The 26,421-nt window shown below is 36.6% G+C and overlaps 1 protein-coding gene across 2 annotated transcripts in view; it reads left to right on the top strand.

Moving 5' to 3' along the window:
• The window catches only part of LOC127874321 (probable thiopurine S-methyltransferase), a 195,058-nt gene that overhangs the window by 163,251 nt on the left and 5,386 nt on the right, over positions 1-26,421 (top strand). Inside the window, exons 1-6 of one of the 2 annotated variants that reach the window (XM_052418568.1) lie at positions 7,946-8,026; positions 19,858-19,983; positions 20,653-20,787; positions 22,430-22,556; positions 24,346-24,398; positions 24,830-24,904. In XM_052418568.1, the coding sequence (XP_052274528.1) occupies positions 19,916-19,983; positions 20,653-20,787; positions 22,430-22,556; positions 24,346-24,398; positions 24,830-24,904 (458 nt within the window). In that variant the 5' untranslated portion in view covers positions 7,946-8,026; positions 19,858-19,915. Of the gene's footprint in view, positions 1-7,945; positions 8,027-19,857; positions 19,984-20,652; positions 20,788-22,429; positions 22,557-24,345; positions 24,399-24,829; positions 24,905-26,421 lie in introns of those variants that run through there. The other variant, XM_052418569.1, reaches the window with a different exon arrangement.

The following is a 26,421-nucleotide window of genomic DNA, read 5'->3' as shown; positions in this document are numbered from 1 at the left end:
TTTGACATGTCGTACATCGAGCGTGATGTACTTTATATTTTGTTTCCACAGTTTCTGCGTGAAAATGTTTTTTGTTTATTTAAAGAATTGTTTGTTTTTGTTAATATTTCGGAAATGCTTTCTCGTTTGTGCACGTATAGCTTGCGGTATCCGGACAAATGGCACCCGGACAATCGGCACCCAGTGTTTTTTTGCCTACGCGGACAGTCGGCATCCTGTAAATTTGTCGACCCGGACAATCAGCACCCGATTTAATTGTATACCCGGACAAACGGCACCCGATTTAATTGTATACCCGTACAAACGGCTCCCGATTAAATGCGACCGATAAAGCCCGTCAGCACCTTGTTGAACTAATTCGTCTAATCCGCTAATTGCTTTGGTGAAAGAGATGATTGATAAATCCCGTCAACAAACTGTGTTATCAAACCAAGTCAAAGTCCAAATTTTTTTGCATAAACATAATACAATGTTACAGCACAATAAATAATAGCGACATAATATAAGTGTGGATTGATTAACGTTATCTACTAATTGGTTTAATAACACCTCTAAACAATTTACAAATACCAAAGACAATTGAGCTGAACAGAATTAACAGGTCATCTTGTTACCAGTTGTTGATAAAAAATATACACAATATTTTACCGAGCGGAACTTTTTTATTAAGATCAGATTTAGTGTTCGTGTGTCGTATGAATAGATATCGTTGCAGGAAATTAAAATGAAAGTACGGTTGACATTAAATGCATTATTTTTCTCTTAACGCGATATTGTGTTAGTATGTTGATGCTGCATAAACATTTCTTAAAATTGAAAAGAAAATATGGCGATTATTTTATCCGACGACATAAACAAAATTTTGCCTCCACAAGTTTTCCGGAGATTGCAAAACGCGTGCAAATCGGGCCATCAAGCAGGAAAAATCGGTATCGAGTTACTGTTTACACACTCGACCCCGTGTATTGTCATACACGCGTCAATTAACTTGTGCGACATCGTGGCCTAGAGCGTTTTTCTCAATCAGTGTCCGACAGAAGTGATACATTTCGGAAAATTTATTTTATCTCCCCGTGCTTTACCAATTATCGGTAACTGTTAGATCTTCATTATTTTTCGCAAATCATTATTTAATCGTCATTATTGAAAATCGCCGCGAATATTGTCGGCTGGTTTTGTTTTTCACGATGTTTGTTTTCTGCAATTAGATTACGTTGGCCATTGCTTGATGAAATAATTATGTAATCGCTATTAACTAATTATCCCCGTAATTACCGCTATGTATCGTCACAATTTACAAATACGTTTCGTTTCACCGATTTTTAAATGTTCCGAATTTGCAAATTTTGTTAACGAAACGTTTAACCGTTGTCGCTTGTTTTTAACCGATTACAAGCGTGAATCGATTTAAACCGGTGCATCCGATGTATTATTTCAAGCGCGGCCGATCAACCTCACCATTACCCAAACGAAATATATGTACATGTATACAATATATAATTTGAAAACACCACAATACACGGAGATGGTACTTTTTATCGCAACGATTCTGTCCATATATATAGCTATGACCGGGTACTTTACATAGGGTGCCGATTGTCCGGGTGCCGTTTGTCCGGATACCGCAAGCCATATGTGTACAAACGAGGAAGCATTTCCGAAATTTTAACAAAAACAAACAATTCTTTGAATAAACAACAAGTAAATCTTCACGCAGAAACTGTAGAAACAAAACATAAAGCACATCACGCTCGATGTACGACATGTCAAATGATTCTGAAACGAGGGTAAACAATAGAAAATAATGACGATTGTTAACAATCAAGTTACAATGTATACAAATGTACATACAAATGTAACAAAACATTCTAGAACTTTGAAAAAATTATGCGGTCTCCAATATCGAAATATACATGTTCATTCACATTTACCTGTATTTCACAGCGAACCACCGAGGCCGCGGTGGTCCATCGCGATCATGGTGGTCCACCGTGAGATCGATTTCCCGATAACGCCCGCGGTGTTCAGCCACTGTCGACGCAATCTATCATGATGGAAACACCTTCCGATCGCGTTGATTTTCCACGCTCTCGAAAAATTGTCCACGGTGGGAGTGAGGTGGATGGCAGAAATCGCGCTAGACGTAGTGTAGCTTAAACTGCGCTGAGACCTTTCCCTTCTTTATTACCAGACACCTCGACTTCTTTGGTTTAAAAACCATTCTTGCCAAATCACAGTCTCATCTATGGCTTTCAGGATCCATCTAGCTTGGATCTGGGTTTCTGTGGTGATGGTTAGATCATCCAAGAATCATATACTGGCTTGTAGACAGATACTTGCGTTGGTAAGTGGCCCTTGTGTTTCTGTTTCAGCTACTCTGAGGATCATATTCATTCCCATTACAAAGAAAATCACGGAAATAAATTAGCCTATGACAATACCCTTTTCTAGAGATATCCACGATGTCATTCCAGCTCTGGAATGAGAACATAAGGTGGATATTGCTGTAGTTGTTTCGTATGAGGCTTCTAGCATGCTCTGGTACACGGTAATGCTGAAGTGCTTCTTGGATTAGCTGGTGGGGGATGGAGCAAAAGGCGTTGACGAGGTCTAGTCACACAACAGTCAGGTTCTTGTTATGTGTTCTAGCCTCGTGAAGCAGTTGAGTTAGGGCACTTGTATATTAGTATTCATCTTCATTGAGTGTCTGATTATAAAACCATACAAGTGCAGTGAACAGCAATTAGTAAATATACATACACAAGTCGAAATGGTATGGTACAGTTATATGTAGGGACATTCAATACAAATGAACAGATCATACCGACAATAATCACTTTCTTATGATACAACTATTGGGATTGATAAAACACATTAAGACATCTAGTATTGATGTTGTATACAAAACAATACACTAACCTAATAAAAAACATATAATAAACCTTAATAACAAGATCGGCTGCTACACCCATCGGAAAATAAACCTCGAATTCATATGTGTGACTTTAGATGTTTTTGTTTATGAAACTATAAATATTTCTTTTAATAAGGACAAATAATCTTCAGATAAAAAAAAAATCATTTATATTTTTTTGTAGGTATTCCTGAAAAATGCCTGACGCTAATTTAAAATTAAGTCAAATTTAGTCCAAACCAAATAAAATCCATCGTCGGCCGCCGAGTTTGAAAATACACCATCAATCTTTAGAATATATAAACAAACGCCTTCAGGATGAATATAATTTACATTCGAATATCGGTATCGATTATAAAACTAGCGATTTACAGTTTTTTTCTAATTTGGAAAATCTTTATTTATACATATATACATACATACAAAATGTTTTTTTCTTTTTTATTGAGACGTATCTTTACATAAAATACGAAAATTATGATATTCAATAATAAAATTATATTCAAATATAACTATATTTTAAATGGAAATGCGCTTTCATTTGACTACATATTTAATGCGTCAAGAAAGAAAATGTTATATAAGTGAAACAAACAATAGCGATTTGAACATTTTAAGACGTGCCTCTATCTTTCACAAGGAAATGTCAGTTAGCACGTCGAGTGCTTATTTGAAATTATTTGTAGAGTAAAATGTGATCGCGCATTAATATTTACTCGAGGCTGGTTGCAAACAATATCTTTCACACGATGCGCGTTTTTCATGAAACAAATAAGTTGATGGTGGTTTGAAAACAGGCTCGGTCTACGCTGACATAATTATTGATTAAATCACATTAAGTTTTGTATAGTATATTACAGGCTTACTATGAAACAGACCTGTCATACAAACATCTGAACTATTGTCTTTGCATTAATACTATAATCATATATTCTTAGCGTTTTTGTGTGCTTCAACTTTAAGTGACTTCAAACGAATGAATGTTGAACTGCACCTGCACTAAATTGTTATTAGTTCAACATAGATATATTTACGCAGGGCACCTTTAACTTACGTAACACGGGATCATGATGTAGAATTAATTGAGTCTGCAGTCTTACATAAAACCAACAAGTAAAACATGAGATGCGTGAAGCGTTTAAGTGTTTGAATAACCATCGATCAGACAAGAAATGTGCTAGAAAGATATGTTATTTATGTGCATACTCTCATGCTAAAAAACTGGGTTACACTAAATATTTATCGCTTCAAACAAAATGTTACAACATGCTCCGTTGTTCTCTGAACATTACATCGGTTGTTCATTCCTTTGATTACATACAAACGAGGGCAGACTTAGGATATTTATAGTTTAGCCAAGCATTCAACTGGGTGGTATTACGACTCGTGAACTTAAAGCTGACTGTTCTCTTTACTTTATTGAACATGAAATTAAAAACGGATGTAGAGTGAAATCAAACATTTAAAGAGACCTTTCCACAGATTTTGGCATGAATTGAAATCTGTCATTAAATACTTTCATTCGATAAATGTAAACATTGCAATGAAAAAGCTCCAGTTATGACAAAAATAAAATATAAAAAAGAATGTAATCCTCAACTGCACTCGAACCACAGACCATTGGAGTTAATGTCTAGTACTTAAACCACTCGGTCATCCTTACTTATGAAGAGAGCAGTGTCTTGTATACTCCATATAAGCAATCCTCGTAATGTCACAAAATACAACGATACCATTAGAAATCTCCAAATTACTTAATCGTTTAGCGATTGTTATGCTTTATAATTTTCATGATTTGACTGCCCCTGTAACACTCAAAATCAATTAGTATTGCGTCAAATATTTCGTTAAATAACCCACAACAAATCAGTGACATTATAGCAATAGCCAACATTGTAAAGCTTGATGTCGTATTGTAACTTATATTAAACGAAATACATAATGCTCGTTTTTCATATTTGTGTGAAAATATACTGGCCTCGAATATTTTCTCCCATTCTATCTGCCATTATGCCAGATAGATCCTTGTTTCATAAAATGTGTAGGTGCACTCGTTGCATTGCGTCTCAACAATCAGGATCATAGCTACAATAGAAATATAACAAATGGGAGAGCGGGTACTTGTCATCATGTTGGCCATATGTGCTGGTGGTAGACGCGATTATCTCCTCCAATTCTCTCTCCATTTTCTGTGCAATATTGCAAGCTATGAGCCTGATTTTTAGCAGCGATTAATGTTAAGGCGCATAGAGATTGTGTGACAAACATGACGATTGCTAAGTGAAAAAGAGGGCGTTACGCGAATAACCCCGCTGATATTCTCTTGGCCATTATGCAACCTACGATTCTTTTTTTAGCATCATATATTTCATAATTGCCGTAACAATTTGGAGGATGCTCATCGTGGGATAATATGCTGGTCATCATGAGCTTATGCAAAAATATTGTTCTCGGGGATGGATTTCTGCTTGGCAAACTGCTGCTGTCATTTGTCCCGGCCGAAGACGATCATACTTCTGGTGACGTTACGAAATGCATCTTTTCAATATTGAAAGTATGGTCGATACATTTGTTAATATATTGCATAACTATGTTACGTATAATTACGCCAAAATTATCACAGTCAATTTATAAGTTACAGATTCCTCTTGGTCGACTTATGCGAAAGTTCACAAGAAATGTTTCATAAAAATGCCAAGCTGAACTAATCAACTTGATGTTGAAATTGGTTATCCAAAGGATCACGTTCCTCTCATTGATTGACTTTGACTTGTTATTTAAGCCAGCTGGTAACACACGCAGACATACAGACTGATGTGAGGCTGACTAATCTCAGACAGTTTACAATTAAAATGATGAATAATCGGTTTACAATTTTAATTAGCTTGTTCTCAATGCAAAAAGTATTCAATGATGCATATTGCGAAAGACAGGTCTTACACGACGAACGTTATTAAAGACCATTTTGCCCTGTGTGGTCGTTTCGTTATAGGTCATATGTCGTTGCAACTGGTAGTGTTTCCACATTTGATACGTAGGGTTAATACAAGGGCAACGGAATGTAAAATAGTCGACATTAATTTCCTCGCCGTTTGAATAATTGCAGCAATAACAAATCTAGCGTAAAAGAGTGTTTAGACTCAACCACAACAGCAGCGAAATATGATATCATTTGTACAAAGATTTGCAATATTAATGTAACGTAAACTTATTAAAAAATCTTGTAAACGATCGCACACGTGTTGATATATTTTCATAAACTTAAATACTATAACAAATTTGTTCAAGCCACTACTTGAAATTTAGTAAGAAATTTAGATAGAATAATTAAAATTTCTTGAATTATTATACAAAAATAGGAAAGTGTTTAATTACCTAGAAATATCTTTATAAAAGCGGTTATTGATTAATAATTGTTTCATTACTGTTTATGCTCTTAGGAAATAATTTAGGAATGGAAAAGTTGCGATGGTAATAAAAGCAGTAACATTATTCAAACTGCGACATATGTAAACACAATGTGTACAAAGAGTTGGCATTTTAATCAACTGTTTTAAAGGAGCCTTTTCACGTTTTAGTAAAATGACAAAATTAAAAAAAAATGTTTCAGATTCGCGTCGTAGTTATAGTATTTGTGAGGAAACGGTTAAAATGAGCATTTACAATGCTCTAAAATATCCATAATGTGCATCTTTTGACGATTTTAAAACCTGAAAATTATACAGCTTGACAACGCGAAACGATTGAATAATTTAAAGAGTCCTGTTGTTGTCGTTATATTTTGTGATACTAAGAGGATTGCTTATATTAAGTATAAAATACAACAATCATAGTAAGAGTACGGATTGCCGAGTGGTCTAAGCGGTAGACTTTTACTCCAGGTCTCAAGGGGTCAGTGGTTCGAGCTCCGTTGAGAGTTACTTTTTTCTTTCTTTAATTTAATTCATGTTTTTTTACTGGAGCTTTATAGATCCAATGTTTACATTTATCAATGTAAAGCATTTTAATGAAAAACTTCAATGCATGCCAAAAGCTGTGAAAAGGCCCCTTTAACTAACAAAACAATACTCAAAAAAATATGCGTGTAGTCCGCTGGGTTAAGTATTTTTACAAATAACCTTAATATATTTTGTTCCTTACGTTTTAATAAAATAATAATTACTTAAAACTTTATCTTGAAAAATAGAAAAGTGCGTTGTAAATGCGAAATATCTATAAAAAGCACTAATGAAGCACATAGCACAGTGAAATACTTGAACGCAAGATAAATTTGTGACTGAACTTGAAACAAATATAATTTGTGTATATATGAATAAAATTGTAAAACATATATTTCTTAAAAATATTTTACATTGCATATTGTATGTATTAACTTTCCAAGAAGTTTTTTACTGAACAGGGGGAAGACCCTGTGTTATTTTTTTCAGAATCCGTGTAAGCGGACCGGCGGAAATATTATATAATGCATTATACAATTCAGTGACAAAAAACATAAACATCGCCATCGGATGGGATTGTCACATTTTTTCTTTCTGGTTATTCAGTCTACGTGTAAATGGAGATGACTTAAATGTCTATTTGAATAAAAGATAAGTTAACCATTAAGCAATTCACATAACGTCCCATTATACAACTGCAAAGGTTAAAAGCATTGTTTGCCTTTTGTATAAATAATATCTCGCAAAAATGGTATCTCTTTAACGATAGTTGGGTCATCTTCCTATAATTGCAATAAAACGACACATTTTGTTACGAAAGTAACATTTTGGCTCAATGTAAGCTACCTCGGAAAACAGGGTTTCAGCAGTAACATTTCGACAAACGTACAGTTTTTCATTAAACGAACCACAAACGTTCATCTGTCAATAAAACGCACAAAAAAAGATGCTGACACAAATATGATACAGGAAATAATCACAAAAAGAAAGTTGCGATCGCTAAATGGCGTTTAAACAAGAAGAGAAAATGACCTCTAGAAATAGGCACTACTAAATTATTTAGTGGAATGTAATCTTATAAATATAATATATCATCCGATCAGTTATTTCCCTTGATTAGAAAATTGCTACTGCTTCGTTCTCAATTTTAACCTGCTTCGGCCCACATTTCAAGGTTGGTACACTGTATAGAATCCCTGTTCTGTGAATATATTTTGTTCTGATACAGTCTTGACCGTAATCCGCTCGACCGTCGACCGGGTCGAGTGATTTTTGCGTCGGTCGAGTGAAAATTCCAAGCCGGTAGCCCGATGGGTCTAGTGCTTTGTTTCATGTCCGAACTTTGTAACAAGTCCGAAATAGCTTCATTGAGACGCTTATTCAATAGTGCATTGGTTGTTTCCCTTGTGCACTTATTGATTAGACGCTTATCGAACAGTGTTGTAAGACGATCTCGCGAGACAGCTTCATATAGACGCTTATTCAATACTGCATTGGTTGTGTCCCTTGTGCACCTATTTATTAGACGCTTATCGAACAGTGTTGCATTAAAGGTTACGCATGCGCAATTAATTTCCTTCTATATTACATATAAGATAGTTGAAGTTCGATATCGATTTTTATCATGATCAAGCGCATACCCATTATATCATCATACATCATTGGAAAGATAAATGCATAATCTTTTTAAAAAAAAATTGCATGTCATTAAATTCTATACGCGCTAACTCAAAATATTCGCCTTAGAATAGGCAAACCGGTTTTGAAAGCTGTGCAGACAACCATTTTGGGCTCAAATAGTATGACCTTCTTTCAAAGCCGGGAACCATCAACACAAAAAGTAGAGCACAAAAATGGCTTATTTTCTTATTGCTTACAAATATACCTTCAAGTTGATACCAAAACTAGCCATTTGCAATGTATTTTACAAATCCTAGGCAGCATGCACTCAACAATGTGTGCTAAGTATCAAACTGACTGCATGTAACCCTAAAAACAGGAGTTCCGGTTTGGGGTTATGTGACCTGTAAGACGATCTCGCAAGACGCTATAACAATTATTACTACTGGGCGTAGACCTTGCGGCATTCATATATTTTTATTGTATTTTCTGTGTTATTTCGAGCGCGCATCGCACAAACTTCAACCGCAAAATGAAAATGAAGGAAGCAACACAAAATATGAACAACGAAACGAAAATAATTCCAAACGTCATGGAAAAATAATCGGTCTTTGCTTCGTTTTGATGTCTCCAAGGAATTTGATTATGCGCCTGCATTGCTGACTTGCTGGTATGTGCATGTCATACATAATTAATGTCAAAAAAGCAATTAAATATCATGCACTTTGCAAGTATAGTTTTTTGTACAGATAAAGTTTATCTGTCAAGGTACAAATCCTGAAAGTAAATTCAGAGGTGTATTATACTGCATTTTAGATGCTGGTAAAATCAGCAAATCAGCGATAACCATTTGTGGCTTAGGCGATAGAACTACTGCTACAAATGTCGTTTTAATTTTAGAATACTCAGAAGTTTGGAAAGAAAAGTTACCTTCTTGTGCTACTGCTTATGCACAGATATTATTGCTAGTTTGACATTTTATTTACTTTATTCAGATATTCGTTCGGAAAATTTATATCATGTTATAACATTGTTTTTTTAAGGCCGCCTTAAGGAGCCAACATAATATGTTAGACCTGGATGTCGGAGACTCAGACAATTACCATGATTGAATGGAGATGTCTGTTGATATTGTTTTTTATTTTTTGTCAGACATTAACTGTGAATAAAAACAGAATCAAGTGTGTATTTGTTTAATCTTTATTGTACTTTGTTTCTTCAATACAAACATACATGTAGTTATAAATGTAACAGAATTGTAACTTTTAATTCGGGCTAGTTAAAATTGATTCGAGCTAGTGAAATTTCAAAGCTGGTAGCCCAACCGGGCTAGTGCCTTAAAAAAATTAATGCCAAGACTGCTGATATATCGAGGTTACGGGGCATTTTTCTTTCAGCTTTTCTTTAATATACATACAGTAATTAATGAAGTGAATTCACTTTTGTTTTCAACAATCTTCAAATTTATGTTAAAAGTCTTTAAGTAATCCCTTGCTCTTTCTACCAATGTATCCTTCTGTCCGTCCGCATCTTTTTATTTTAAAAATGTGAAAAAGATAGCGTTGAATATGACCATGAGACTTGGTATACTTATTAAAAATTATGAGACGATTATTGATGGCTCTTTATTCCGCGTGTTTCAAATGCCCGGCGACCTTTAATAAAAAAGAAAACACACGTATTGCGACTTTTCGAAAGGACACGATACGCATTTTTTTTTCATTCAAAGAATCAATCACTTGGTGCTTTATAATAAAGATGGAAACAACAGCATTTTAGTATTGCTGTGATAAATGGACGATGAGTGTTGTTTTGTTTAACTTTACACTGATACAGATAAAGGGCAATAGGCAAGTCAGACACATTTTAATTGAGAAGTTGTTAACCGACTGATGCGTGTAATTGACTGTAATTTTATTATTTAGCTGTGTTTCGGCTACTTTTGGTAAACACAGATTAGGCGTCTCATACCCAGTCTCGAATTTAAATCCAGTCCAGTCTATTCGAAAAATTGTGTGCCTAATGTGCCTGTGTGTACTGCACCAGCTAATCAGGGACGTATGGCAAGCCAAAGGGGAACCCCCGCTAAAATACATATACTTATATAGTAAATATCGGGATTCTCATTTTTCGCGGAACTTTCACTTTCCGCGAAAAACCAATGCCAGCATGGCCATAAAACACTACATACAAATCGAAATATAAAAAGCGCGGAACTTTCACATATTTTCCGTCGGAACAATTATCGTTCAACCCTGTAGAAAAAGCGGGCTCAATTAATCGCGCGGAACCTTAATATTATCTACTCTGTACAAATAGTAGTGTATAAAATCGCGCGGAGATTGTAGAATGCTATTTAAAGAAGTCTATTAAAGAGAGAAAATGCAGTAAATACCAGATCCAAAAAGCGCGGAACACAAATATCGTCCGCGAAAATTAAGTATTGAATTACTGTACAAATCTCGGGTTGTTAGGTGTTAGAATCCTTAGTTACCCGAAAAATTTGATTGGATCCGATACTTAGAAATAACCAATCAGAAACTTTGTAACAAATGCAACACAATCAGTGCGTTCAGTAAGTATAACGTTTCAAGATGACAGAGCGAATTGCATGGTTATTGTTTCTACTCGATGGATTCGCAGATAATTCGGAAATAGATCAGATTGAGATCAATAACTTTATTGCATACAATCATTAACATGTATTACCAGGTATGTATTTGAATTTTTTTAATATTGTGTAAAACTATCCGATAATATGCATAATGTTGACAATCGTTAATTAAATGAGCCGCGCTCTGAGAAAACTGGGCTTAATGCATGTGCGTAAAGTGTCATCCCAGATTAGCCCGTGCAGTCCGCACAGGCTAATCATGGATGACACTTTCCGCTTTTTATGGTATTTTTTTGTTTCAAGGAAGTCCGTCCTTACCGAAAATCAAGTTTAGGCGGAAAGTGTCGTCCAGACCCTGATTAGCCAGTGTGGACTGCACAGGCTAATCTGGGATGACACTTTACTCACATGCATTAAGCCCAGTTTTCTCAGAACGTGACTGAAATAATAACTTATTGTAATGTAATGTACTTGTGTCTTGTATTCGTTCAATTGAACGTCAATATATTAATAAATTTATTTTTGTTTTCAACCTATTAATTAAAAAAAGGTATTGGTTTTAATCCGTTTTTAGTTTCGTTATAGCTGACATAGATTAAAATATTTCGTCATAAGTTAATAAATAAAATTATAAATAAATTTATGTTTTTATATATTTTATATAAAAAATTTTGTAGGTGTGTGTTGCCAGTAATGGTTGAAGATATGCCAAACAAATTGTGCCTCTCTATACAGACAGATTTCAGGTCTCAATTTCGACTTCAAAGGTCAACATATCACTGATATCAGGTTTGTCTGCTATTGGTTTGTATTATTCTTATCCACATTGCAGCAAGAATAACTGGATAACTTAACTTTTCAATAGCTATTACATGTATTTTAAATTAATCATGTTTCTAAATCATCCACTAAATGCGGCTAATTCTCCACTTGAAAGTGTTGTATGTTGGAAGTTTTTTGTGACAAAAACTTGGAGTAGATCTATTTTACTCCCAAACTTCCTTTAAGAAAGCGCAGCCGCTGTAGAGTGATGGAAAATCTACTTCTTTAAAGTATTTATAAGTGAATAGACCCTTTATACAATAAGCCAAAAGCGCATAGTCAAATGAATTCCAGAATGAGGCTTAACGTGTAGAGATTTCTAATAGTGCATCGCAATATCTCTCTGCTTTTGATCATTCGACAACTTAATATTGCCAACACAAATTGACTTCGTCAGAAATAGCAGTTAATTACTTAATATATACTTTGTTTCTATTTTAAGTGCCAATATATGAAATACATTTTCTTGATTAAAGTACTTGTTTGTATTCTTTTTTTTTTTTTGCACAAATTCTGACACTCCAAGTATGGCTTTCAATTCTTAGTGTGTGTAAATTGACAGTCTTAAACTTATTGGATTATCTGACACTCTTTGTTTGTTTCATTATTTGGGCGATTAATCAATTATTTTATTTATTAATAGATGTTGCGTTTAAATTCCCCTGTATTCAGCACAAACCAATAACCTCTTTATGATCAGATACTGTGCAGACAAATACTAAATAACAATGTGATGTCATAAACCACATGTTGCAGATATCTGGTCATTTAACACAATTAATGACACCTCCATGTGACCATGGCTTCTCGTGGTTGTAGCATTGCGTGGCCGTTTCTTGGAATAATTTAACGCCAAATACTCAATTGTTGCTTTTACTGAACATAAAAGATATTGTCAACATTGAAAGTCATCTGTCCAAAAAGATTGTCAGAAACTAAATACTGAATAGATATTAGCCAGTTTTATCATAATTATAAAGTGCTTTATACCTATATATTTTTAATATTTCAAAAATTTAATGCTAAACATTTGTGTCATTTTCTTCTTTTTGATAGGACTTTGTCTGATGCTTTATTCAACTCTAACACGTTCTATGATTCATGAAATAGTACACATCCTACCTTTGAAAATTGTAGTCTTACAATACTTTGTATTGTATACTATTAATTTATGACTTTGATTTGTGCAATAATCGATGCTTAGTCTCCAGACCACATTTACTCTGATGCTTATGGGTAACTAGTAATTGTATGCCCCTGGTAGGGTGGCATATAGCAGTTGAACTGTCCGTCAGTCAGTCAGTATGTCAGTCTGTCCGTCTGTCCGAAAAAAAAGTAACGTTGTCCATAACTTTTGCAACATTGAAGATAGCAACTTGATATTTGGCATGCATGTGTATCTCATGAAGCTGCACATTTTGAGTGGTGGAAGTTCAAGGTCAAGGTCATCCTTCAAGGTCAAAGCTAAAAAAAATATGTATAATTAAAAGCGGCGCAGTAGTGGGCATTGTGTTTCTGATGAACACATCTCTTGTTATTTATAAAGATTAAATATAATTCATTAATATACACTCATATTACTAAATATTATGTCCTTGAATCATTATTTAGGCGTTATAATTTTTAGATTTGAATTACTTATCAATTTTTTGACTTAACACAGCATGACATGTGATGGTTGTCTGTATGCGTATGTTTGACTTAATTGTAACCAGTGTCAGTGCGCATTAAAATCTTGATATTCAACGCAATTGGCATAGCAAAAGAAAATGCAGTTCCTCGTTCAGCCTAATGTTCTGCAATTCGACGCGTCAGGTGATATAGATTGATATCTAAAAATAGTATCGGTGTTCATATTGTGAAACTGGTCTATTATTCGATAATGATTAATTTGATGAATCAAGTTAATTTTTGTTAAATATCTGTTAAATATTTATTCCCCTCTTCCGAAGAAGAGGAGGTTTATTGTTTTGCACATGTCGGTCCGAATGTCCGTATGTCTGTCCACCAGATGGTTTCCAGATGATAACTCAAGAACGATTTTGCCTAGGATCATGAAACTTCATAGGTATATTGATCATGACTCCCAGATGACCCCTATTGATTTTCAGGTCACTAGGTCAAGGTCACGGTGACCCGAAATAGTAAAATGGTTTCTGGATGATAACTCAAGAACGCTTATGCCTAGTATCATGAAACTTCATAGGTACATTGATCATGACTCGCAGATGACCCTATTGATTTTGAGGTCACTAAGTCGAAGGTCACGGTGATCCGAAATAGTAAAATGGTTTCCGGATGATAACTCAAGAACTTATGCCTAGGATCATGAAACTTCATAGGTACATTGATAATGACTCGCAGATGACCCCTATTGACTTTCAGGTCACTAGGTCAAAGGTCAAGGTTACAGTGCCAGAAAACGTATTCACACAATGGCTGCCACTACAATTTACAGCCCATATGGGGGGCATGCATGTTTTACAAACAGCCCTTGTTAAAAATTTATTTTATGACATTAAAGTAATGTATAGGGAATTTAGTTACCTACACATTCTTTGAAAAGAAATTTGAATTGTAAATGTATACTTCATTTATTTTGTAGGAATTCTGTACAACTGTGGAACCATGTATGGTGCGTGACCGCACAATGTTGGTTGGCAAAAGGATATTGGAATAAGCAAAGGTAAATTGTATGTGAAGGAGTCTTGACAATTGCAAATATGTAAGGCTCGCAGAAAGTGGCCCTAGCCTTCATATATAAATAAAAAGCTGAAAGAGTATTTATTAAAAATCGTGTAATCAAGTTTGCAATATGTTACATTTTATTTATAAGCTCATCTATTTTTTGAAAAAAAAAATGAGCTACAGTCATCATTTTGGCGTCGGCGTCTGCATCGGCGTCCGGTTAAGTTTTGTGTTTAGTTTTTTAAGTTTTTCTCATAAAGTATCAAGTATAAAACTTAGTACATTTACTTACTACTATGAGGGGACTGGGCAGGCAAAGTTAGATAACTCTGGTGTGCATTTTGACAGAATTATGTGCCCTTTTTATACTTAGAAAATTGAAAATTTGGTTAAGTTTTGTGTTTAGGTCCATTTTAATCCTTAAGTATCAAAGCTATTGCTTTCATACTTGCAACACTAACTATCATAAGGGGACTGTGCAGGCAAAGTTATATGACCCTGACTGGCATTTTGAAAGAATTATGTGCCCTTTTTATTCTTAGAAATTGAAAATTTGGTTAAGTTTTGTGTTTTGGTCCACTTTACTCCTAAAGTATCATAGATATTGCTTTCATACTTGGAACACTCGCAAATTATCATAAGGGGACAGTACAGGACAAGTTCAATAACTCTGGTTGTCATTTTGATTGAATTATGGTCCTTTTCTTACTAATAAACTTTGAATATATGGTTAAATTTTGTGTTTTGATCTACTTTACTTCTCAAGTACCAAGGCTATCGCTTTCAAACTTCAAATACTGTCATGCTATCATAAGTTACTGTACCTGGCAAGTTGAATTTTACCTTGGCCTTTGAATGACCATGACTCTCAAGGTGAAATTATTAAATTTTGCTAAAATTTCCATAACTTCTTTACAAGCGTTACAAAGCAACTCTTACCTGACATACCACAATAGACTCCACCCAAACCATCCCCCACGCCCCCCCCCCCAAAAGAAAAAAGTACTTTTTTTTCATTTTGAAAGATCATCTAATAAATGACCACACCCTCACACTATACCCCCCACCCATTTTTTTTAAACATGGCTAAAAAACACAAATATTTATTTTTATTATTTTTTCATTTTTGGAAGATAATGTAATAAATGACCACACCACCACACTATACACCCTTCTCCACCCACCTCTCCCTCATTTGTGATTGAAGTATTGAGATAGGTCCCTTCACCTTTAAAAAAATAGATGAGAGGTCTGAACCTGCAGGGCGGTGCTCTTGTTAACAATCAAATGAGACATAACTTAGAAGCTTCACTTCATTTTCTTTGTCATGCTGGGGTAGTGGATATGGTGTTCACCTATATAGTGATGGGAACATTTTGGGTTCAACCCTGTTTATTAGCGTTCTCTTTATCTTCATAGACTTCATATATACAAAGTACTGATTATTCCCAGAAAACAGACTCTAGAATGTCTTAATAAGCCTAAAGCTTTCAATACAATCAAGCATAATTAATATGGCTAAACTCTTGCCTGAATTATACTTTTGTATTTCAGGGTCTCAACACTACACAGTCATTTCAACATGTAGAGTCTTGTCAGCAATGATGAAGCAGTACATCAGATTTCCAGAATCTCGTCATGAGCTGAAGATCATTGCCTATGGATTTCATCAATGATGTAGAATGTTTGGACTGTTGATGGAACCCACAGTGTATGTCCTGCTTCAACATCTGAGCATAGGTCCTTGTTTATCAGCAGTTTAGTTCTTCAAGCAGTCTGTGACAGTAACTTGAAATGTTTGGACATATGCCCTGGATGGCCAAGTTCTGTGCATGATGCCCATTTAAATAGGAACATCCCAGTGGCGCATTAAATGGACAATCTTTCGAATGTTCTCGAGGATTCAGCTTACCGCCTGACAAGAAATCTTGCTTTTTGTGTCGTATCAAGGCCATGGACATTTGTATCATTTGCAAAAGATACTGCGATATTTGTGCCTTTGTTCATGCTTTATAGTTGATTAACAATTGGAAGCCATAACCTGTTTTATAGGATGGTGTTAGTGGGACAATGAATTTTATAAAGATTTAAAGACTGGAAAAGATAATTAAAAGTCAAAAGAGTTCTGCTATTGTTAAGCATGCTTTATTGATTTGTAACGGGTGTTACACACATAAGCCCTACCATTAGCCCAAAAAGGAATTGCTTAGGAGTTTTGCCACCTTCTAGAGAAAAATACTTCTCAGAAACAATTGCATTTTGGAAAGTCTATGGCTAGTAAAATTTGGATTCCCTTTGGATACCCAAGGTTACCAATTTATGTTTAATGAATTTGCAATAAAAAGCTTTGACAGAACATAATGTCACAGACTCGAACACGTGTATGGAATAAAGTGGAAGTTGATTTAATGAGTAATACACATTATATGCTTCTTTGATTCAAAGTTTGTGTTTTCACTAAAACTGCAAACATAGTAAGCTTTATGGTATTTCAACTAAATAAAAGATTCAGATTTAAATTGTATTATTTGAATGCGCTGTCTAATACATATGAGCCTTGCTCTGTGAAAAAGGGGTTTAATGCATGTGCACTCCAGATTAGCCTGGGCAGACCGCACAGGCTAATCAGGGACGATACTTAATGCACATGCATTAAACCCCTTTTTCAATGAGCAAGGCTCATATATGTTGAATAAACCAAAGATAATAAAAAACAAAACAAGACATTTAACCCTGTACCACTCAAAAACGCACTAAGACACATTCGAGAATAAATTTAATTTAAGACCTTTCTTACTATATTAAAGTTTTAAAGGCTTTGTTTCCAACCCATGGATACTGATGAGCAGCAAACAGCATAAAACCTGAACAGATTGCGAGTTACTTGCAGGCTGTTCTGGTTTTATGATGTTTGCATGTAGAAATTTTAAAATTGCCTCAGAGCAGGAAAAGGTTAATAATAACACAACAGCAATTATACTTAAGTCATTTTAAGACTTTGGTTTCAATCAAAGTGCCATAGCACCTATAAATTTGGTATGTAATTATTTCATTTCAAAGAATGGCACAGTGGTAAAGAAGTTTACTCTAGAAGACCCTGGTTTGAATCCCCATGAAACCAAATTATATTTTTCTTTTATCAATACAGCCTGGCTTTAATTGAACCGATGTTCATACTAATGCAAGTAACTTGCAACTGTCTAACCAAAATTGGACATGGTGGAAGGCAAAATGAATGGCTGTGCTACTTAAATTATCTATTCATACTAAAACAATATAATGTTGATTTACAGTATCTTGTACAGCATGCATCTAATACTACAGCCAAATTTGCTTACAAATAATATTACAACTTTACAAGAAACACAAGTCATTAAAGACTAAACTTTATTGCATCAACCATTTAGCAGGAATAAAATATAAAGAGAAAAATTATGGCAATTTTGTCATCTGAACATACAAGTCTTGAAAAACAATCCCATAGCATATAAAACGACAGTTTACTATTTATCCGTTCTATATGTCAGCATAAAGACAAGATGGTATTGACTGTGCAATGAAACACAAGCAATTTTATTTGGTCAGTATATCAGACATGTACACCTGTTATATGTTAACTGTAAGAGTTTAGCATGTCTTGACAGTCATTGTGTTTGTAATACATTGTGTTATCTTCCAGATTTGTGTGACAGTTAAATATAATAATCAATAAACTTGTTCTGTATGCCGGTCAAATTGTTCCGTGGTAAACACCTACCCACTCGTACCTGTTTTTTAGTAAACTTGTACCTACCCAAACTAAACCCGTACCCGATATACAGAAATAGGTGTAGGATGGTTAGCTTATAAGTCAAACTCATACAGACAATGTTTATTTTCCTCTTAATGTTTCCACTAAAATTATCTAAGCATTTCTCACGCAAGTTGTTTGCTGCAGATATGTATGACGCAGCTAAAGTGTTGATGAAAATTGACACTTGTGTTTGGTGTCTTTCAATGATTTGACGATTGTGACAAAATAAGACAAATGTAACAAGTCGAATAGTTTGAATGAGGTACGAGTTGACAAAAATGGGTACGAGTTGACCAAGGTACGAGTTGCCTTTGGGATGAATTGCCTGTAAAGCCTTGTTCTTTTTAATTGAAGGTGTATACGGTGCTGGACTAGAGCACACGACTACCATAACAATAACTTGGCTCTCTGCTTACTGAGCTTTAGGGAAGATTTTTCTTGCCCACAAACACTATTTCATTTTTTGACGACATATCACGAGTCTGACGTGTTTATGTTTTACCAGAGACTTTTGCATATCGACAAACCGTGAAAACAACACTCGATACTCTTGATCTGTTTTAATTGCATTCCAATTCGTAATTCATGCATGTTAAATACTAACCTCATGGCTAATGTCATCAAAATTGATCATTCTTTCGCCCTTTAAAGGTTTTGTGTTAATGTGAAACAACCGTCATCATGATGACTGCATGGATGCTAAATAAGACGCAAGTTTTGATTGGTTCATTCTATGAGTCGGAACCAATCAAATTTTATCGCGTAACCACATAGCAACCCGAATTTCATGCAGTTATTCAAATGCTATTGAAAAATCGCGCGGAGAAATGAAACTTCCGCGCGATTTTTCATTAGCAACCCGCAATTTACATAGCAACCCGAGATTTGTACAGTAATTCAATGCTCAATTTTCGCGGACGATATAGACTTCTTAAAATAGCATTCTACAATCTCCGCGCGATTTCATACACTACTTTTTGTACAGAGTAGGTTCAGCGCGATAAATTGAGCCCGCTTTTTCTATACATGGCTGAAAGATAATTGTTCCGACGGAAATATATGAAAGTTCCGCGCTTTTTAGATTTCGATTTTTATGTATTTTTTGGCCATGTTGTGGTTTTTCGCGAAAAGTGAAAGTTCCGCGAGAAATGAAAATCCCGATAGTTCCTATATAATTATATGTATTTGAGCGGGTGTCCGCTTTGGCTTTCCATAGGGACGATACTAAACGCACATGCTTTTAACCCGCTTTTCCCATTATGCGGCTCATACGTATGAATAGATTGTCTATCCCAGTGCTTTGATTTTTTAAAATATAAACCAGCAATTAGAATGAATGCAACATTCTTACAAAAACAGGGTTTTCTCGTGCATTTGTTTGTTGTATACAGCCGTAGCGGTACAATATGTATCCAGTTTGCGAATGCCTCATCAAACAAACTTGAACATTTTTAGCAATCAATTTCAGTTCCGTATCCGCAAACAATCTTCCGCATAGATAGTGTGTCCTACAACGCTAGGATACCATGTCTGCCAAAGAGGTCGAGACCGACCTTGATGCGGGTGTGCTTCACAACTCCGAGTGGGTCAAGAGGTATGTATACCGAGTGGGTCCGTGTAGGTTATTAGCTCGGCGTTTTCGGAGAAAACCCAGTATATTTTCATAGCCAGCTTGTCGTGTCGTCCGCCGTGCGACGTCTGACGTGCGCCGTCGCGTCGTGCTATAACCTTAACATTGGCTCTAAAATCAAAGTGCTTCCACCTACAACTTTGAAACTTCATATGTAGATGCACCTTGATGAGTTCTACACGCCACATCCATTTTGGGGTCACTAGGTCAAAGTTCAAGGTCACTGTGACCTCTAAAAAAAAATCTGACAAGCTTTTATTTATGCAAAACTGCACCCGTAGCCGAGCGTGGCACCCGTTATGCGGTGCTCTTGTTTTTATGTCACGATTGCAAGTCGCACCTTTTTTAGACGTAAATACGTATGTATACGTCAAGAATCGTCGTTAAAATACCAGTTTTTGATTATCATCCAAATCAGTATTAGCTCGCGGTTTTGATTTGAATATACTGCGCTTTCTCCAAGCTAACGCGTAGACATTCTTGATCAGAATACGATTTATTGCACAAATCATTTTAATAAAAATAGTCAATGTATCACGATTGAAGCGTAGTTTACGTGCTTGCGCAACTAGATACGGGCTTAACTGCATACATTGTGTAATTTTAAAAACAAATCATTATTTTTTCCCGCAGATGGGAGGTTGGAGACATAGCGTTCCACCAGAGCCGCTACGATTCTCTGTTCGACTCCCAGGGAGAGGCACTTTTCCCAGGTGGGGCAAAGTCGGTGTTTGTGCCTCTGTGCGGGAAAACTCCGGATATGATATGGTAGTACACACCCACATAATGCAAGTGATTCAGGATATATGGTAGTACACGTCCACACAATTAAAGTAATTCACGATATGATATGGTTATACACCTCCACATAATTCAAGTTACTCACGATATGATATGGTAGTACACGTCCACACACTTCAAGTAATTAACGATATGATATGGTAGTACACGTCCACACAATTCAAGTAATTCACGATATGATATGGTTGTACACGTCCACACAATTCAAGAAATTCACGATATGATATAGTACACGTCCACACAATTCAAGTAATTCACGATATAGTATGGTAGTACACGTCCACACAAATCAAGTTATTCACGATATAATATGGTAGTACACGTCCATACAATTTAAGTACTTCACGATATGATATGGTAGTACACGTTCACATAATTCATGTAATTCACGATATGATATGGTAGTACACGTCCAAATTATTCAAGTTATGCACGATATGGTATGATGATACACGTCCAAACAATTCAAGTAATTCACGATATGATATGACTGTACACGTCCACACAATTCAAGTAATTCACGATATGATATGGTAGTACACGTTCACATAATGCAAGTGATTCAGGATATGATATGGTAGTACAGGTCCACACAATTCAAGTTATTCACGATATGATATGGTACTACACGTCCGCACAATTTAAGTAATTCACGATATGATTTGGTTGTACACGTCCACACAATTCAAGTTATTCACGATATGATATGTTAATACACGTCCACATAATTCAAGTAATTCACGATATGATATGGTAGTACACGTCCGCACAATTTAAGTAATTCACGATATGATATGGTTGTATACGTCCACACAATTCAAGTAATTCACGATATGATATGGTAGAACACGTCCACACAATTCAAGTTATTCACGATATGATATGGTAGAACACGTCCACACAATTCAAGTTTTTCACGATATAATAAGGTTGTACACGTCCACACAAATTCAGTAACTCACGATATGATATGGTAGTACACGTCGATACAATTCAAGTAATTCAGGATATGATATGGTAGTACACGCCCACACATTTTAAGTTATTCAGGATATGATATGGTAGTACACGTCCATATAATTCAAGCAATACATGGTATGATATATTAAGAAACGCCTCATAATTCAAAGAATTTAAGATATTATAGGTTAGGATTGTCCACATAATTCAAGATATTCAGTAAGTAAGACACGCCGACATTATTAAAGTAAATCATTGTATGATATGGTAAGACACGCGCACCTTATTCAAATAATTTAGTATATGGTATAGAAGGACATGCTCACATAATTCAAGTAATACATTATATGATATGGTAGGCCACGCTCACATTTGTCAAGGAAGTCAATATGCGCATTTTCCTACACCGAACCAAAAACAGACGCAGCAAAGTTAAATAAGATTGTGTATGTAAATTCGTATTATCTATTCATGTAAATCTGTTCTTTTACATTCACAGATAGTTATTTCAAAGGATCGCAGAGACGAGATTTTTTATTCGTTATACAAACATGAAGTCAGCATAGTAGATCACTTGTATGATTTTACGATTCTTCGTTTGAATAACAACATATCGACCTCTTAATACGTGCGTCCGTCTCTGTCGCAGGATGTACAATCAGGGTCATAGTGTAGTTGGCGTGGAGCTATCAGAGCAGGCTGTCCAGGAACTTTTCTCGGAGAACAAGCTTGAAGCTCGCGTGCAGCACGTGGAAGGCGTGGGGCCGCTGTACACGGTATGTACAATTTGGGTCGCACCATGGGGAAGGGGGAAGGGAGGATGAGGCGGGTTAGCATAGCCTTTTCAGAGAACAAGCTTGAAGCTCGCGTGCAGCACGTGGAAGGCGTGGGGCCGCTGTACACGGTATGTACAATTTGGGTCGCACCATGGGGAAGGGGGAAGGGATGAGGCGGGTTAGCATAGCCTTTTCAGAGAACAAGCTTGAAGCTCGCGTGCAGCACGTGGAAGGAGTGGGCCGCTGTACACGGTATGTACAATTTGGGTCGCACCATGGGGAAGGGGGAGGAGATGAGGCGGGTTAGCATAGCCTTTTCAGAAAACAAGCTTGAACTGAATGTGTAGCACGTGGAAGGAGTGGGCCGCTGTACACGGTATGTACAATTTGGGTCGCACCATGGGGAAGGGGGAGGGGATGAGGCGGGTTAGCATAGCCTTTTCAGAAAACAAGCTTGAACTGAACGTGTAGCACGTGGAAGGAGTGGGCCGCTGTACACGGTATGTACATTTTGGGTCGCACAATGGGGATGGGGGAGGGGATGCGGCGGGTTAGCATAGCCTTTTCGGAGAACAAGCTTGAAGCTCGCGTGCAGCACGTGGAAGGAGTGGGCCACTGTACACGGTATGTACAATTTGGGTCGCACCATGGGGAAGGGGGAAAGGATGAGGCGGGTTAGCATAGCCTTTTCGGAAAACAAGCTTGAACTGAACGTGTAGCACGTGGAAGGAGTGGGCCACTGTACACGGTATGTACAATTTGGGTCGCACCATGGGAAAGGGGGAAGGGAGGATGAGGCGGGTTAGCATAGCCTTTTCAGAAAACAAGCTTGAACTGAACGTGTAGCACGTGGAAGGAGTGGGCCGCTGTACACGGTATGTACAATTTGGGTCGCACCATGGGGAAGGGGGAGGGGATGAGGCGGGTTAGCATAGCCTTTTCGGAAAACAAGCTTGAACTGAACGTGTAGCACGTGGAAGGAGTGGGCCGCTGTACACGGTATGTACAATTTGGGTCGCACCATGGGGAAGGGGGAGGGGATGAGGCGGGTTAGCATAGCCTTTTCAGAAAACAAGCTTGAACTAAACGTGTAGCGCGTTGAGGGAGTGGAGACGCTTTACAGATTAGGTCATATTGCTAGTTGCTTGTCTGCCATTGTACCACAATGTTGAGTTTTCAATTTAGCGGAATTTATCGACGATGGTTTTTTTCCTATGGTTTTATTCGGATATGAGAACGACAAAAGCTTGAGTTTTTTCTACCTTTATACTTTTTAACATGATCATTATATAATATTATTTAATTTCTAACATTCATCTCATCTTCGCCTGTAGTCCCGTCTATGATATAGGCCGCCGACCAGATTCCTTTAGGAAGTCCGGGCGAGTTTCTCCAGATCTCCCCAGGAGTAACCCATTCGCTCGGCATCTTCATCCATGTGTTTCTAGCCCGCTTCTTTTCCTCATCCCTTTGGGGTTCCATGTTAGAGATTGCCTTGTCGTATTGATTGCAGGCTTCCGAATGGTATCCAACGCCACCGCCTCTGAAGGATGTCTTCTTTAACCGGCTACCGCTGTGTGTGATTTTTAACATGACCTGCACATCATATGGCATTGGAATGAGAACTATCCTTGACAATGCTGCCTTAATGATCGGGCTTTATTATGTTTTCTTTGTTAATTATAATTGTAAACGACGGAGCGTTGTGCGTAGTCTTTGTAAAATATCGTTAATTTGTATTGTAAAAAACTTATGAAGTTCAACGCTTCACAGAACATTTTATTTCCAGAGCACGGATGGTCGGCTGCAAGTTTACGTAGGAGATCTGTTTGATTTGACCAAGTAAGAACAACATTACGCACATGTCAAACATTTCGCGGAAAACATAGGTTTAAGAAAGCGCCTTATATGCTTTACTGTTTATGTGTGTGCATAAGTAACTCCATCTAAGCATCACATAAGATTTTTCAGCCTGCACGGAACTTAACGCCTAGCCCAGTTTTTACCTTGGATGAATAAAATAAAATCGGAATATCTAAGATATCGATCGGTTCAGTTGGCAGACCAGCGCAATAATGATAGGTAACATCACACTTGAACATTTAAACGATAATTATCCCAGATTATAAATTTTCTGTTCGTTGCTGAATCTTATACGACTTAATATCGACAAAGAATCATTATGCAAGCTAGTTTGAGGTTTGATATCGCATTTGATATGGCAGAAATACTTAAAAACTATATTTATACATAAGTAAATTATATATTTTTAGGGATCAACTGAGTGAGTTTGACCGGGTCTGGGATTCCAGGTCACTTGTTGCCATCAACGTGGTAGATCAGGAGAGGTGAGCCTTTGTTAACGTAGCTATTCTGTAATAATCGGAAACTTTAAATTGCTATTGTGCATATGTTGGAAACCTAACATTGCTTTTATGTAATTATTGGAAACTTAACATAGCTATTGTGCAATTATTGGAAACTTAGTATAGCTTTTGTGTAATTATTGGAAACTTAACATTGCTATTGTACAATAATTGGGAAATTAACATACCTTTTTGTAATTATTGAAAACGTAACATAGCTACTGTGTAATTATTGGAAACTTAACGTAGCTATTGTGCACTTTTTGGAAACTTAACATAGCTAAAGTGCATTTATTTTACCCCCACAAACGAAGTTTAGGGGGTAATATAGGAGTGAACTTGTCGGTCGGTCGGTCGGTCGATCTGTCTGTCTGTTGGTCCGTATTAAGTGTCTGCTCTCTTATTCAAGTAGTCATCATCCGATCTTTTCCAAAATTGGTCAGAAGTTGTATCTACGTGATGTCTAGGCCAAGTTCGAACCTGGGCTTTGCCGGGTCATAAACTAGGTCACGGGGTCACTTAGTGCTTTTTAAACATTCAGCATGTTGGCCGCTCTCTTATTCAAGTAGTTTTCATCCGATCTTCACCAAACTTGGTCAGAAGTTGTATCTACATAATGTCTAGGCCAAGTTCAAACATGGGACTTGCCGGTTCAAAAACTAGGTCACGGGGTCACTTAGTGCGTTTTAAACATTCAGCATGTTGTCGGCTCTCTAATTCAAGTAGTTTTCATCCGATCTTCACCAAACTTGGTCAGAAGTTGTATCTAGATGATCTTAAGGCCAAGTTCAAACATGGGCCTTGCCGGGTCAAAAACTAGGTCACGGGGTCACTAAGTGCATTTTTAAACATTCAGCATGGTGTCCTCTCTCTAATTCAAGTAGTTTTCATCCGATCTTCACCAAACTTGGTCAGAAGTTTTATCTAGATGATCTGAAGGCCTAGTTCGAATATGGGCCATGTCAGATCAAAAACTAGGTCAAAGGGTCACTTAGTACGCTTTACACATTGAGCATGGTGCCCGCTCTCTATTTCAAGTAGTTTAAATCCGATCTTCACCACACTTGGTCAGAAGTTGTAACTAGATGATGTGTAAGTCAAGTTCGAACATGGGCCATGCCGGGTCAAAGACTAGGTCACGGGGCCACTTAGTGTGTTTTAAACCTCACCATGTCGTCCGCTCTCTAATTCAAGTAGTTTTTATCCAATCTTCACCAAAATTGGTCAGAAGTTGTATCTTGATAATGTCTAGGGCAAGTTTGAATATGGGTCATGCTGGGTCAAAAACAAGGTCACGGGGTCACTTAGTGCGTTTGAAATATCACAATGTTGTCCGCTCTATTATTCAGGTAGTTTTCATCCAATCTTCACTAAACGTGGTCAGCAGTTGTATCTAGATGATGTCTAGGTCAAGTTTGAATATGGGTCATGCCGGGTCAAAAACTAGGTCACGGGGTATCTTAGTGCATTTTAAACCCCACCATGTTGTCCGCTCTCTA

This window comes from Dreissena polymorpha, chromosome 3 (genome assembly GCF_020536995.1).
Source record: "Dreissena polymorpha isolate Duluth1 chromosome 3, UMN_Dpol_1.0, whole genome shotgun sequence".
NCBI lineage: Eukaryota > Metazoa > Mollusca > Bivalvia > Myida > Dreissenidae > Dreissena > Dreissena polymorpha.
Note: the sequence above shows the minus strand (reverse complement) of the source record. Positions and strands in the feature narration are given on the sequence as shown.